We start from the raw sequence: 16,228 nt of genomic DNA, 5'->3' as shown, positions 1-16,228 counted from the left end.
GTGTATGAAAACAGAAATATAAACACTTGAACAACAGATTCACACAAATAAAAAAAAAGTATTTTTTCCAATCAACAAAATTCATCTCATCTCATTATCTCTAGCTGCTTTATCCTGTTCTACAGGGTCGCAGGCAAGCTGGAGCCTATCCCAGCTGACTCCGGGCGAAAGGCGGGGTACACCCTGGACAAGTCGCCAGGTCATCACAGGGCTGACACATAGACACAGACAACCATTCACACTCACATTCACACCTACGGTCAATTTAGGTGGTGTTTATATTAGACCGTATTAGCGGATCATCAGATTAACGTTTTTAAAACGATTCGCGTGCACACAGCAACGCCAATACACGATTCGCGTGCACACAGCAACGCCAATACACGGATACGCTCGGCTCCGCAGGCATCCTGCGCTCCAAATCACTCCGCCCTGAACAGCGAGTGCCCTCTGGAGGGTGCACACTCCGGCCCTGCGCAGCTCACAGAGCGCGCGAGTGAAGCGCACGAGCAGTGATTCGGGACAAATAGCAGGAAGTGAAAGTCCGCGCCGTTTTTCAGCAGTCGCGTCACATGACCAACGTGGCATGACCAACGCCAGCGAATCAGGAAGGTGGCTGTCACAGTGACGTTGTCCAATGACGACGTCAGCTAGAGCTCAGCACAACGTATCCTCGTTCCTCAATGTTTACACAGCACCGGATCAGATACGTAATGGATTGAATACGTGGGCCCTGGCGGATTCAAGTTGTTCTGCCTGTGGAGTCGTTTCCCGGCGTTTTAATGTGAACGGACAGTGCATCCGTGACGAAAACGAGACGGATACGGTCTAATGTAAACACCACCTTAGAGCCACCAATTAACCTAACCTGCATGTCTTTTGACTGTGGGGGAAACCGGAGCACCCGGAGGAAACCCACGTGGACAACATGCAAACTCCACACAGAAAGGCCCTCGCCGGCCACAAGGCTCGAACCCGGACCTTCTTGCTGTGAGGCGACAGCGCTAACCACTACGCCACCATGCCGCCCATCAACAAAATTGATCGAAAAAAAATTCCCTCTGCAGCCAAACAAATTTACCGTCTAGAAGCAGACTCAATAGGTCCCTTAAAACATCTCTCCGCCGCTTCCCAGTTTAAAAACTGGGACATCATGGAACATGGAATTCGAAAAAAATGGACAGTTAATGAAATGAAACAAAAACCCCAAACTGGTAGATGCTAGATTTCAATGCTTTTCCGACTTCAAACTTCCAACTTACAAGTACAACTGAATGCACCATTAGTCATAGCAGAAACACCGTTGCTATCAAATGGATGAGCTGTGCAGTGTTATTAACCGAGAATTACGTGGAAAATTGAACACCTTGCTTTCCCAACTCTGCAAGGATCTGCTCCAGCCTTTCCCCTTCTTGAATCGGTGTAATGTGGATTGATCACAGACAAGGCTACTGCTGCTGCCATTTCAACTTTGTGCTGCAATGTAAGTTAGCCTACCTAACGGAACATTAATCCTAACTTTTTCTACCTATGTTTGGTGCCTTACGTAGGGATGGTGGGTGGGGGGGACAGATAGGGGTCACTATAAATCTGGGGGGGACATGTCCCCCCCGTCCCCAGTGCCATCTGCGCCCTTGCCAGCTGCTAGCTTCTCTGTGCCAACATAAAAAGCATGCGTTTCACAAATCCAAGTTATTGGAAGGTGTAGACACTTGGCTTAGATCTTGAAGAAGATCCAAACTGTCATCCTCAGCTGAGGGAACATTGGTTCGGATGGTCGGGAACCACCAAGCTGGAGGTCTATGGTACCATGAACAGAAAGCTGCTGGAACACCAGTGTCACTGTCTACAGTCAGCGTTGAGTTTTACATCGCCGTGGACTGCCATCCAAGAAAGAAGCCCCTGTTCCAAAATCTACACTTTCAAACTTGTCTACCCATATGGAAAAGATGTAGATAAATCTTATAAAATTTGTATGTCCTTTGTCTGAAACTTGTACAGGTATGTAAAGCATACAACAGTGAAACCAGATATAAGATCCTTAGTAAATTTGAACAAAATGAAACTTGTATGATTTGCGTATTTATCAGAACAATATATGACAGTCATGCAAAAGTGGCCACTTTCAGGAGTAAATCATATTCCTTATATGATGCACAATGCATGAAACATAAACTGAAGGTGATGGAAAGTTGTTATATATTTTTTTATAAGTTTCTTCTATTTCTTTTCCATATGGGTAAAGTTTGCAGCTGACAAACAAACAGGATGTGATGAGACAAAGATTGGGTTGTTTGGCCACAATTTGTTAGGACTGGGACTGTTTTGGCCTCTAGAGGACGCTGTTATTTCCTTTTCGTGTCATGTTTGTTTTGGCCTCTAGAGGCCGCCACTGTTCTTGTGTTTTGTGTTTGTGTTGATTGCCTGTTTAGTCCTGATTATTTTCACCTGTGTTCAATTTAGTTTGTGTATTTATACCCCCTGAGTTCAGTCCTCTTGTCACGGAGTCTTTGTGCTGTTATGTTTATCTCCAGTTTCCTCTGTACCGTGTTCTTTGTTTTGCACGTTGCTTTGCTTTTGGACCTAGTAGTGACTGTGTTTTTGGATCTTCTGAGCTTTGGTATTTTTGCCTTTTCTGTTTTTTTGGCTTTTGTTTTGTACTTTTGGATATTTTTTATTTCCCCTTTATCTTCTGAGCTTTTGGATTACTTTTGTGTTTTGCCGTGGATTGTCTCATCTCATTATCTCTAGCCGCTTTATCCTTCTACAGGGTCGCAGGCAAGCTGGAGCCTATCCCAGCTGACTCCGGGCGAAAGGCGGGGTACACCCTGGACAAGTCGCCAGGTCATCACAGGGCTGCACATAGACACAGACAACCATTCACACTCACATTCACACCTACGGTCAATTTAGAGTCACCAGTTAACCTAACCTGCATGTCTTTGGACTGTGGGGGAAACCGGAGCACCCGGAGGAAACCCACGCGGACACGGGGAGAACATGCAAACTCCGCACAGAAAGGCCCTCGCCGGCCATGGGGCTCAAACCCGGACCTTCTTGCTGTGAGGCGACAGTGCTAACCACTACACCACCGTGCCGCCGCCGTGGATTGTACATATTGTAAATAAACTCTTTGATACTTTTCTACTTCTGCCTCACGCCTCTGCACTTGAGTCATCCCCCTGGTGGTCTAGTGGGGGTTTGCTGGATTATCACACCAGCGAACCAGGTTCGAATCCCAGCAAAACCCTAACGCAATTAATACCAGAGATATGTTTGAACAAGTAAAGGTGAGGCAATCAAGCCCAAGAACAGTGTTAAACAGGAACTAAAGGCAATTTTTTATTATCAAAATTCTATTTCTCATTTTATTAAATATACGAATGCATTTCCGACAGCTATTTTGTCACTGCTATAGCAAGTTATGAGTGTTTGAAATAAGCTACGTGATATATATCAGTCCATATGTCAAAGCACTGGCCGTAAACGAGATTCGTTGAGACCTGTGCGAGACATCATAGGACGGAAGTAAAACGTACAGCAGAAATCAAAGTGACCAACATCTGCCAACGTTGTCAAAAGACGCACGCGCCGTCCGTCTTTCGAATGCTGACACAATCAAGCCGGAAGTTTCCCCAGTGTCCAAATTCGCTCCCTAGTCACTAGGGCACTATATTGTGTGGACACCATTTTGTAGTGCTGTCCGAAACCTTAGTGAGGATTATGTGGGAAATGCACTCAATATAATATGTATTTATTACAAAAATACATGCATGTATTTATTATTTTGAAAACCCACCAGCCGCCTGATCTGGCACGTTTTAAATGTGCGACAGTAATGATGTAAATACCAGCACGACGGACGAGTCCTTACCCTGTCGTCTTTCCAACTCTTCTCTACTCCACGTTGGTTTGAAGTCGTATGGAATAATCTCCATGTCACGTACGTGAGGGAGGCGGATGTATGTGTAGAAGTATACAGTTTAATAAAGTGCAGTGTATATATATATAGCGAGACAATATATACACAGGCAAACAATCCAAAACGGTAGGCTAGATCAAAAACGAGAATACAGGCAAAAGGGTCGGTCAGGGCGCAAAAAGTACATCAAAGGCTAAGCGAGGACAAGAATGAGAAACAGGTACAAGGATCGTGAAACAGGAAATCAAGACAACGGGCAGAAAGGCTCGGTAATTCGTACATGCGTATCGTAATACTTCGCAATGCAAATGCATCAGCACAGTCCTTAAATAGGCAAACACACAGTTCCTTAATTGAGCTCAGGTGCACCTTGTTCACGGCGCACGTGCTGGAGTCCACTCAGCACGCGCGTGCAGCCCGAGGCACGCCTTCAGGTGCACGCGCCACATCGCGCAGGACTGTTACTCCATCACTAATGAAGCTGGCAAATCTTGAAATTAATCTAAATTGGAATGATATGGTGATCTGGCCACTGTGTAAACAGTTTTCAAAATGGCAGCGCTGACACTTCACGTTTGGTGTCTCGCACAAGTCTCGTGACGATCACGCGGATAAGCGACACCTGCCGTGGACCATACGAACTACATTCAACATGGCTAAAAACCGAAAAGGCTGATAAGTGTAATATAATATGCCAATACGAGTCACGATATAAAGTTAATAAAACTGAAAACGTAACTGAATAACATGTTAATTAAGAAATAAAGTTTAAAAATGACTTCAGTTCCCCTTTAAGTATGGTTTTTAAAAATTGGATGGAATAACAAAGAAGGATCGTTATCTCAGAATTCTTCAGCATAACCTCAAACCATCAGCTAGACAGCTGAATATTGGATACAGTTGGGTGTTCCAACAGGACAGTGACCCCAAACACATCAAAACTGGTTGTGGAATGAATCAAGCATTAAAACATTAAGCTTCTGGAATGGCCTTCCCAAAGTCCTGACCTAATCCCTATCGTAAATATCTGGACTATGCTTAAAAGTTGGGTCTGTCATGAAACCAACAAATTGAATTGAGCTCTACTAATTCTGTCAAGAAGAGTGGTCAAGAATCCAACCAGAATTCTGCCAGAAGCTCATTAAAGGCTACCAAAAGTGTCTGTACAAAGCGAAACTTGCTAAGGGACATTTAACCAAATATTAGGTGTGCTGTATGTATATTTGTGAATCTGTATATATACTTTTGACCCTGTGTTCTGAAAACCCAAAATAAAATAAAACTTGTGTACCAATTGTTTTAAACTAATTTCTAAGTTGTACAAACATTCTTTCCTAGAAAAAGAACAGTTCAAAGAAATCATTGAAAGCTGAATATTGCCATGACATTCATGTCCATGATGAGTGTATGTAAACTTCTAATCACAACAGTAACTGTTCCCTGTAGTTACTAAGTCATGGTCATGACTTAATCTCATTCTCACTCCATTTTCCCTGCTCAATGACCTCGTTCTCACTCCTTAACCGTCTCATTCTCACTCCATAATTATGTGATTCTCACTCCTTAATTATCTCATTCTCGCTCTATAAATATGATTCTCACTCCATAGTTATCTGATTCTCACTCATTAATTATCTCATTCTCACTCCTTAATTGTGAGTTGCTCCTTAATTATCTCATTCTTGCTCCTTAATTCTCATTCTCACTCTATAATGATCTCATTTTCACTCCATAACGATCTTATACTTGCTCCTTAATTATCTCATTCTCGCTCCATAATTCTCATTCTCACTCCTTAATTATCTCATTCTTGCTCCTTAATTATTTTATTCTCACTCCATGATTATGCGATTCTTGCTCCTTAATTATCTCATTCTTACTCTATAATTATAGTCATTCTCGCTCCTTAATATTCTCATTCTCGCTCCTTAATTATCTCATTCTCACTCTATAATTATCATTCTCATCTCTTAATTATCTCATTCTCGCTCCATAATTCTCATTCTCACTCCTTAAGTATCTCATTCTTGCCCCTTAATTATCTCATTCTCACTCTGTAATTGTCATTCTCGCTCCTTAATTATCTCATTCTCACTCCATGATTATGCAATTCTCGCTCCTTAATTATCTCATTCTCACTCTATAATTGTCATTCTCGCCCCTTAATTATCTCATTCTTGCTCCATAATTATCTCATTCTCACTCCTTAAGTATCTCATTCTCACTCCATAATTCTCATTCTCACTCCTTAAGTATCTCACTCCATAATTCTCATTCTCACTCCTTAATTATCTCATTCTCACTCTATAATTGTCATTCTCGCCACTTAATTATCTCATTCTCGCTCCTTAATTATCTCATTCTCACTCTATAGTTATGTCATTCTCACCCTTTAATATTCTCATTCTCACCCCTTAATTATCTCATTCTCGCTCCATAATTATCTCATTCTCGCTCCTTAATTATGTCATTCTCACTCCTTAAGTATCTCATTCTTGCTCCATAATGATCTCATTTTCATTCCATAATGATCTCATTCTTGCTCCTTAATGATCTCATTCTCGCTCCATAATTCTCATTCTCGCTCCTTAATTACCCTGACACTGATTAAACCTGTCGCTGATCATATGCACTTGCATCTGGCCTCTCAACACACCTCACAATGCAGTAATGATCTCATTCCCATGCCAAAATGATCATCTTCCTTATTGATCTCATTTCCGCTTCAGAATGATCTCATTCCCCCATCAAAAATTAATGCTCAAAGATGGAAAAAAAAAATTACACTTCCAGTTTTTTGACCAAGGGATACAACTTCAGAAAAGTTGACCAAAAAAATTCAAGATTTTTTTTTAATCCAGTTGTCACATATAGTATGAAAAGTGGGCTTAGAAAGTTTTGTTTTATTTATTGTCTATAACATCCTTTAAAAAAAAAAAAACTGGCTTTTTAGTAATGACTTTTTTGGTACTTGATTAATTGTTTAACCTATTCAATGATTAATGATTTTCAAGTGTAAATTCAAAGGAACAAATACCTAATTAGTAGTATAATAATGGTTATAAAATTCAGTCTTTGATTTGGAGGGTTTTTTTGTTTGTTTTTCAGAAAAGAGGTTTGGATTTGATGCATCACTAAAATGAATTCACTCACAGTGGGATTAATTTGTGCATTTTTGTTTGCAGGATGTTCTTAGGAATGCAATGAATACGTTGAAAATGAAAATGAAGAGCCTTCATGATGCTCAGGTTAATTTTCATCGAAATGTATATCACATCCAGGTGAGAATATCAAGCCTACTTAAAGCTGACATAAGGTATATGATAAAGAAATTGTTTGAAAGTTACTTTATCCTTTGTTTTATCGTAAGATCCATCCAGTATTGGTTGACTGATCAAATGAGGCAGTATTAAGGTTTCACAGTATCGGTTATAATGTAATAATGTTGTTGTAAATCTGGGCGAAATTTACAAGACAAGGCCCAAAGTCCTGAAGTAAGATTAAGAAATTGACAATAATATAAGGATATAAGAAAATAGTGTTTCATTTTAACCAAAACTGTTGATGGCTGGGTAATATTTTTTGACTATATAACATTATATCGGTCATGGCTAAGAAAAAATTTTTAGTTCATTTGTATTAACAGGCCTATTAAAAAAAGTTAAAGTCCTTCCCACGCCTTACAGTACCTGGTATTCCTAGGCAGCCTCCCACTCAAGTACTAACCAGGCCCACTCTGTATGTGGCGCATCGGGCGGCGCCGATCTCTGTTTCCATAGCCCTTGGCCTCTCGCCTATTACATAGCTAGGGTTACAGTGGGGGGCTAGTCCTCTGGTAACCACGAGAGTTTAACTCCCCATGCACATCTGTATTGCAGCGTGCCTTGCCAGATGGCAGTAGGTACCATTTTTTGATGGTCTTTGGTATGACCCGACCGTGAATAGAACTCACGATCTCCCGATCGAGAGGCGGACACGCTACCACTAGGCCACTAGTCAGTTTAACAGGCCTAAAGACAACCAAATTTTAATATTGGTCTGGCGTTTATTTAAATATATAATGTGTACATGTCTGACTGACTGCTACTTGTATTGTGTTAATCATGTCAGCAACAGGCCCAGTACATGAAGAAGCAGATTAACGAGGAGTTTAGGAAACTTCAGCAGTTTTTGCAGGACGAAAATGCGGTCATGATGACTAAACTGGATGTGGAAGTGCAGCAAAAAACAGAGAGTCTGGAAAACAAAATCAAAAGCATTCAGCAAGAGATACTGTCTCTCTCAGACACTATTGGAGCCATAAAAGCGGAACTGCAATCTGAAGACATCAAATTCCTGAAGGTCAGGGTGTTTTTTTTTTCTTTCTGTCTTTCTCACTCTTTCTACTGACTTTTTTTTTTTTGCACCATCCCTCGCTTTCTTTTCCCACAAAAGTTATGGGAGCAGACAGGTACAAAAAATAACAACTGTGTGAGTTGACTGGCTTCATCAAACTTATTTTTTTTCTCAGACCCCGTCCACACGTAGCCGGGTATCTGCTAAATCGAAGATATTTTTCTACGTTTTGGCCTGTCATCCACATGAAAACACATCAAAAACGAATATTTAAAAAAACTCCGGGCAAAGTGAAGATTTTTGAAAACTCCGTGTATGCCTTTTCGTGTGGACAGAGATAACCGGAGGTTTGCGTTTTAGAATGTCACAATCTGCGCCAAAAAAATGACAACAAATCTGCCCTGACGTCAAACGTGCGATCTTTGTTTACTGCAGAAGCCAGATTAAGCATGGACTTAAGCTAGCCGCACACCACGGCGATCCACGCGGTACCGAACCGACCCATTTCAGAGCCGACTCCCGACAGGGCACGCACATATCGCCCGACTGTTGACGAGTGCAGTCGCGATTGAAGCGACACGTGACATCTTAATAGCTTTGTGATTGGCTATTGGATATAGTTACTGTTAAATCCAACACTTGAAGATGCTACAGGCTGAATTACAAATGACACAACATGGAATATGTAGTGCACTATCTAGGCTGCATGAGCTATTATTCCCAACCTTAAATAGTGCACTTATATAGGGGAGTTAAAGCGATTTGGAATTCAGCCACACAACTTGAGCAGAGTGGCTTTCCAGCCCACTGTGTCTATGGATAAAGCTTCAGTCTATGGAATTACAGTATATACCTGCATTAGGTGCTACCAACACGTATTTCTCGCGCTAGAAATTGTGTTTAATGATGTCACGTGTTATATGCGAAAGATATGATTGGCTATTGCTAGCGACTCTCGCCGATCAGTCTGGCTCCCGATTAGTTTTTCGAATCGGCTGTGAGATGAGTCGGTACCATCGAAAACTAGTCTTTACGCCTGACTCGCGACTTCAGTTGGCTCGGTACGCTGAAAATCGGCGTAGTGTGCGGCTAGCTAAAGAGTAATGGATCGGAGTAGTGCCTTGAAAGCGTTAATTATTGTGCAGGTGCTATTTACATCTTTAATTTTAGAAGCCCAACTACTGCTCCAAGAGCACAGGCGATGTGATTGGGGGTAAGATTTGGGGAAATAATGCCATCTACAGGTTTGGAATGCTTATGAATGTGATTTGAAAACGCAGATGTTCGGTTATGTGTGGAAGGGATTTTTTTCGAAGACGAGGTGGTGTGGATAAAACATTTTTATAAACGGAGGGGGGGGAAATGTTCGGTTTTAAAAATACCCGGCTACGTGTGTACATGGCATCAAGTTTTCTCCCTAATTTAGATGTAGCCCATTCCTACCCACCAGATACAATGATGCTTGAAAGTTTGTGAACCCTTTAGAATTTTCTATATTTCTACATAAATATGACCTAAAACATCATCAGAGTCTCACACAAGTCCTAAAAGTAGATAAAGAGAACCCAGTTAAACAAATGAGACAAGAATATTATACTTGGTCATTTATTTATTGAGGAAAATGATCCAATATTACATATCTGTGAGTGGCAAAAGTACGTGAACCCTTGCTTTCAGTATCTGGTGTGACCCCCTTGTGCAGCAATAACTGCAACTAAACGTTTCCAGTTGATCAGTCCTGCACACCGGCTTGGAGGAATTTTAGCCCGTTCCTCCGTACAGAACAGCTTCAACTCTGGGATGTTGGTGGGTTTCCTCACATGAACTGCTCGCTTCAGGTCCTTCCACAACATTTCGATTGGATTAAAGCCTCGGTCACAACCGGCCGTACGTACTCCTACGGCCGGTCTACATGCAAAAAACGCAAGAAACGCACGGAGGGTGCGCGTGAAACGCACGGAGGGCGCGCACGTGTGACGTGCTGATTTTCGAGCCGTAGACTGGCCGCAGAGGTTCTTTGTCATGTCAAACAAACTCTACGGGCGCTTACGTTTTTTTCAGGTTGCAAGACAAACTTACGGCCAACGTGCGTCTTTCTCCACAAACAAAAAAAAACCCGCAGCGATTTGGGAAACGCCAAAAATCGCACGGCCAAAAAATCGTACGTCCGGTTGTGACCTAGGCTTAAGGTCAGGACTTTGACTTGGCCATTCCAAAACATTCACTTTATTCTTCTTTGCTCTTGGGTCCTCACTTCACCTCAGCTCACCACTCCTGACAAGAATAACGTTAATGTTTTGGAATGGCCAAGTCAAAGTCCTGACCTTAATCCAATCGAAATGTTGTGGAAGGGGAGTTTGCATGTTCTCCCCGTGTCCGCGTGGGTTTCCTCCGGGTGCTCCGGTTTCCCCCACAGTCCAAAGACATGCAGATTAGGTTAACTGGTGACTCTAAATTGACTGTAGGTGTGAATGTGAGTGTGAATGGTTGTCTGTGTCTATGTGTCAGCCCTGTGATGACCTGATGACTTGTCCAGGGTGTACCCCGCCTTTCGCCCGTAGTCAGCTGGGATAGGCTCCAGCTTGCCTGCGACCCTGTAGAACAGGATAAAGCGGCTAGAGATAATGAGATGAGATGAGATGTTGTGGAAGGACCTGGAGCGAGCAGTTCATGTGAGGAAACCCACCAACATCCCAGAGTTGAAGCTGTTCTGTATGGAGGAATGGGCTAAAATTCCTCCAAGCCGGTGTGCAGGACTGATCAACAGTTACCGGAAACGTTTAGTTGCAGTTATTGCTGCACAAGGGGGTCACACCAGATACTGAAAGCAAAGGTTCACATACTTTTGCCACTCACAGATATGGATCATTTTCCTCAATAAATAAATGACCAAGTATAATATTTTTGTCTCGTTTGTTTCACTGGGTTCTCTTTATCTACTTTTAGGACTTGTGTGAAACTCTGATGATGTTTTAGGTCATATTTATGCAAAGAAACATAGAAAATTCTAAAAGGTTCACAAACTTTCAAGCACCACTGTACTGTAGATCTCCCGTATTGATGATGCTTCATCAGGATTCAAACTAGCAACCTCTGGATGATAGGACGACCAATTTTCTGTGGCACCGCTTGTGAACCGGTCAAATTTTCTGCAGGATTGGGTGGGATCGGTCGAATATTTTTTAGTGGGATTGGTCAAACTTTTTTTTAGCAGGAGTGAGTAGGATTGATAAAACATTTTTAGTAGGAGCAGGTGGGATTGGTCAAACGTTTTCTGAGCAGGAGTGGGTGGGATTAGTTGAACTTTTTTTGCAGGAGCAGGTGGGATGGTCAGAATTTTTTTGCAGGAGCGGATAGGATTGGTCAAACTTTTTTTTTTTTAGCAGGAGCAGTTGGGATTGATAAAACGTTTTTAGTAGGAGCAGGTGGGATTTTTCTAAATTTTTGAGCAGGAGTGGGTGGGATTGGTCAAACGTTTTTTGAGCAGGAGTGGGTGGGATTGGTCAAACGTTTTTTTTTTTTGCATGAGTGGGTGGGATCGGTCGGAATTTTTTTTGCAGGAGCGGATGTTATTGGTCAGAATTTTTTTGCAGGAGCGGATGTTATTGGTCAGAATTTTTTTGCAGGAGTGGGTGGGATTGGTAATAATTTTTTTTTGCAGGAGCAGTTGTTATTGGTCAGAATTATTTTGCAGGAGCAGATGGGATTGATCAAGCTTTTTTTTAGCAGGAGCGGGTGGGATTGGTCAGAATTTTTTTGCAGGAGCAGGTGGGATTGGTCAGACTTTCCATGGGAGTGGAAGGGATTGGTCAAAAATCTTTGCAGGAATGGATGAAATTGGTCAACTGTTTCGCAGGACTCAGCAGGATTGAGCAATACTTTTGAGAGTTGCTGGGAATGGGATTTTAAAAAAAGTCTTGTACACACCTCTAATGTGTTTTTTTTTTTTTTGGCAGAACTTTGAGACAAGTTTGGTAAAGTAAGTTGTATTTCTCTTCCTTCTCATTTTATGTACTTTTCATGTTTCTGTCATGCAGATGCAAACTTTTACCTTGTGCAACACTATTAAGAAATATTTTAATGCCACTCTGTTAAATTTAGATGAATTTTATTTATTGTACATATTTTAGTTATTGTATTTATATTTTATTTAAACACAAATTTTAAAAGTGATGCTCAAATCTGGTATCAGGATGACTGCAACCCTGACTCTTTTTTTTTTTTTTTAGAGCCCAGTACATAGATAATATTGCAAATATTCCTTCCGGAGAAGTAATCAGTGTTGCACAGTACCTGGGCAATCTGCAGTTCCATGTCTGGAACAAAATGCAGAGCTTCATTAAATACAGTAAGGTTTTTTTTCTTCATACATTTTATAAGGGCAATTTCAGCATCTAGAATGCTTCAAGTAAGATACACTAATTACGATTCGTCTTCTCAGCTCCTGTTGTCTTGGACCCAAACACAGCACATTCCCAGCTCATCCTGTCCCCGGATCTGACCAACGTAAGGGACAGTGATGATGACCATGAAGACCAGGCTGACGTACCCAGACCACCAGTTTTGGACACTCCTGAGCGGTTTAGGAGCTTGTATGTGCTGGGCTCTGAGGGCTTCTCTTCAGGGCTGCACTGTTGGGACGTTGAGGTGGGAAACAGCACCTTCTGGATGCTCGGCGTGACCACCGAGTCCGTCCAGAGAAAGGAACCCAATGTTTTTCCCAGCGGTGCTTGGGGTATTGGGTATGATGACCAAAAGCTGTGTGCTCGGTCTCCTTCAGAACCATACACTCCTCTGTCTTTGGCTGTCAAACCCCAGATAGTCAGAATTCGACTGGACATGGATTCAGGGGAGGTGTGGTTTTTAGACCCTGCCAGTGATGCTGTAATCCACATGTTCTCGCACCACTTCACTGAGAAGGTCTTTCCATTCTTCCACAGCATGTGCAGTCTGTTTCCTCTGAAGATCATGCCTCTCCAGCCTTTTGTGGTGCTGAGAATGCTGCCTTAATGCTCTTAATGATCCTGCAGGTTATATTAGGAATGGTTCATCCTGCTGTGGACATGATAGACAATGGACTTACACATATCACATATCGATCCAGGTTGTTTTTTGTTTTTTTAATCTTTCTGTATTTTCCAGAGCGAAGCTTGAACACAAAGGACCGTCATTAAATCTGGGACATGTCACCTTTTGTTCAGAGATGCACTTTAAGCTCCTATATATGTGTCGCACCACAGGATTGTTGTACCAGATGCTCTATTTACAGAATGCGTAGAAACGGCGTTGAACAGCGCACAATATTTTGCACCGTTTTCACTGGCTGATCCAGTAACTATCAATGAATAAGCACCTCAATAGCGCCCCTACAGGATACATTTACCACTTTTAACATCATCTACAACAGTGATTCCCAACCACTGTGCCGTGGCACATTAGTTTGCCGTGAGAGATCATCAGGTGTACCGTGGGAAATTATCCAATTTCACTTAATTGTTCCGAAAATTATTATTTATTTACTGCAAATAATTTGTCTTCGTTCATCTATGCCAGCGACGTATAGTGACAGACAGAACAATTAAATACTCTTCCACTAGATGGCAGCAGGTAGCTAATTAACCTGTGTATCTACCTGTTGCCATTCAAACAATAGAATTAGTAATGCTTCGGGTGTGACAGCAGTGATAGCGATGGATAAATATTTGAAAAGAAAAAGTACACAATCCAAACTGGGTCCTGGAGAAAATTCTGACCCAGATGAAGGCCCTAGTATGAGTAGAGGTCAGAAGAAAGCAAAAAAAGTGATTTTCCACAACCTGTCTATGCGAGCTGGGCTTTTCAAGCATGACTGCTATAAAAACTAAAAAAGGAGAGTGACTCAGAGCTGTTGAGGAAGATCTTCGTGTGTGTCTTTCTTCAATTCCTGTGAGTATATCAGCTTTGTGTTCAACTAAACAGGCCCAGGTTTCACACTAAGTAAGTAAATTGTGAGTAAATTGAGACTAGATGATCATTATATTTCATTATATATACTTTTTGTGGGCGGCACGGTGGTGTAGTGGTTAGCGCTGTCGCCTCACAGCAAGAAGGTTCTAGAAGGTTCCTGGGTTCGAGCCCCTGGGCCAGCGAGGGCCTTTCTGTGCGGAGTTTGCATGTTCTCCCCGTGTCCGCGTGGGTTTCCTCCGGGTGCTCCGGTTTCCCCCACAGTCCAAAGACATGCAGGTTAGGTTAACTGGTGACTCTAAATTGACCGTAGGTGTGAGTGTGAATGGTTGTCTGTGTCTATGTGTCAGCCCTGTGATGACCTGGCGACTTGTCCAGGGTGTACCCCGCCTTTCACCCGTAGTCAGCTGGGATAGGCTCCAGCTTGCCTGCGACCCTGTAGAAGGATAAAGCGGCTAGAGATAATGAGATGAGATGATACTTTTTGTGACATTTTTGTTTGGTGGTGTGCTGTTGGATTTTTCGAATGTAAAATATGTGCCGTGGCTCAAGAAAGGTTGGGAAACACTGATCTACAACTGTGTTGGACTGAGGCTGGTTCGAGAGGACTTGAAACAGGGACTCGTTTTAAATAACTATCATGTAGTTACTGTCCAAAATCGGAAATGAGTCAACACTCGACAGTGTCCATTCATTATACATGTACTGACTGATTCTGAGTCCTGGTCTTTATGTTTTCATCACAGCATGTTCAGAGGTTAGAAAGAATAAAAACACGTTTTATGACTGACTGTCTTGGATCAACAACAGTTCTGGCCTTGTTGATAACATTTTGTACAGGTTAAAGTTCATCCCATGTTAGAAACAGAGTAGTGACTAATATTCTGACATAATTGGCACAGTGGCAAAAATTAATTTGGCATTGTGTTAACCAATCAGTGAAGCATCAAATTAAATTACCTATAGCTGGGTTTCAGTCAACTGACTTTTCTTAGCAGTTTTATCAGAAGTGAAATAACTGGTGGTCTAAAAAGCTGCTGTAGCGCAAACAACTAGCGATAACTTACCAGAGTATGTTCATAATCTAGAAGCCATGGCTCGCCTTAGATATATTCAGAAGATTGCTATGTGCAATGGAATCGACCCCTACAGTCTGGGAAAGAAGGATTTGTCATACGATCTTGAAAACTACCCTTCAGTCGAGTTCCCCGACACCTCGGACTATCTGGTGTTGCAGACGTCCTTCTATACCGCAAAACAGATGAAAGCGTGGAAGAGTATGGAGGCTTACAACTGTTTTGTATGTGGCTGGGTAAAGGACATCGGTATCAAGTCACTGCCGAAGGAATCCTGGATTGTTTTTGCCCGTGTAAGTACGGGGTTTTTTTTTTTAAAGCTTTTCATTTGCATCTTTACAATGAAGCGCTGCAAGTTGAAGTGTAAACAAACAATAGTTTGCTTGATTCTCACTTGTGTTGGCTCTTATCTCTCAGCTAAATCATTCACAAAGATCATCAGAAACCCCTTTAAAGACCTGGATCTTAGTTAAACAAGATGGAGAAGTGATCACGGCGCATTGTAACTGTATGGCTTGGTAAGAATTTTGTCGCAACCTTCATGCATATGGACTTTGTGAGGAGTAAACAAAGAAACAGCTGGGGACTTTAGTGCTTCGTGACTAAAAAAAGTACCATAAAATAACGACACGTAGCAAGAAAAGTACTTGGAAAACACTCAGGACATAGCTGAGAGGGAGATACAAACCTTTCACCAAGTGATCACTGCAAACTCGAGCATGCTTCGACTCGGCTCCCTTCGATTTCAGTGAGAGGTTCAAAAGCCACCTTTCTCAACGTCTTTTTGTGAAATCCTGTGTTCGTTCACCCTTTTTTATTAGTTCATGAGGAATCCTGAAGAAATTTTTATCAGTTTCATGGTTTGATTGATTCGAACAACCTAAAACAACGCAAGCATAAGGGATTTTTCCTGTGAGCAATGCACCTTTTCTGTACAAACACTTTGTCAACT

General features: G+C 41.9%; 1 protein-coding gene across 2 annotated transcripts in view; it reads left to right on the top strand.

The window, feature by feature from the left end:
• Positions 1–14,991, top strand: part of LOC132867392 (zinc-binding protein A33-like) — a 23,174-nt gene extending 8,183 nt beyond the window's left edge. The window contains exons 2-6 of one of the 2 annotated variants that reach the window (XM_060900270.1): positions 7,108–7,203; positions 8,039–8,263; positions 12,214–12,236; positions 12,487–12,605; positions 12,699–14,991. In XM_060900270.1, coding sequence (XP_060756253.1) covers positions 7,108–7,203; positions 8,039–8,263; positions 12,214–12,236; positions 12,487–12,605; positions 12,699–13,267 — 1,032 coding nt within the window. In that variant the 3' untranslated portion in view covers positions 13,268–14,991. Of the gene's footprint in view, positions 1–7,107; positions 7,204–8,032; positions 8,264–12,213; positions 12,237–12,486; positions 12,606–12,698 lie in introns of both variants that reach the window. The other variant, XM_060900269.1, reaches the window with a different exon arrangement.
• Positions 14,992–16,228: the final 1,237 nt, after the last annotated feature.

The sequence above is a fragment of the Neoarius graeffei genome, chromosome 19 (assembly GCF_027579695.1).
Source record: "Neoarius graeffei isolate fNeoGra1 chromosome 19, fNeoGra1.pri, whole genome shotgun sequence".
Taxonomy (NCBI): domain Eukaryota; kingdom Metazoa; phylum Chordata; class Actinopteri; order Siluriformes; family Ariidae; genus Neoarius; species Neoarius graeffei.
This window is presented reverse-complemented; position numbering and strand designations above follow the sequence as displayed.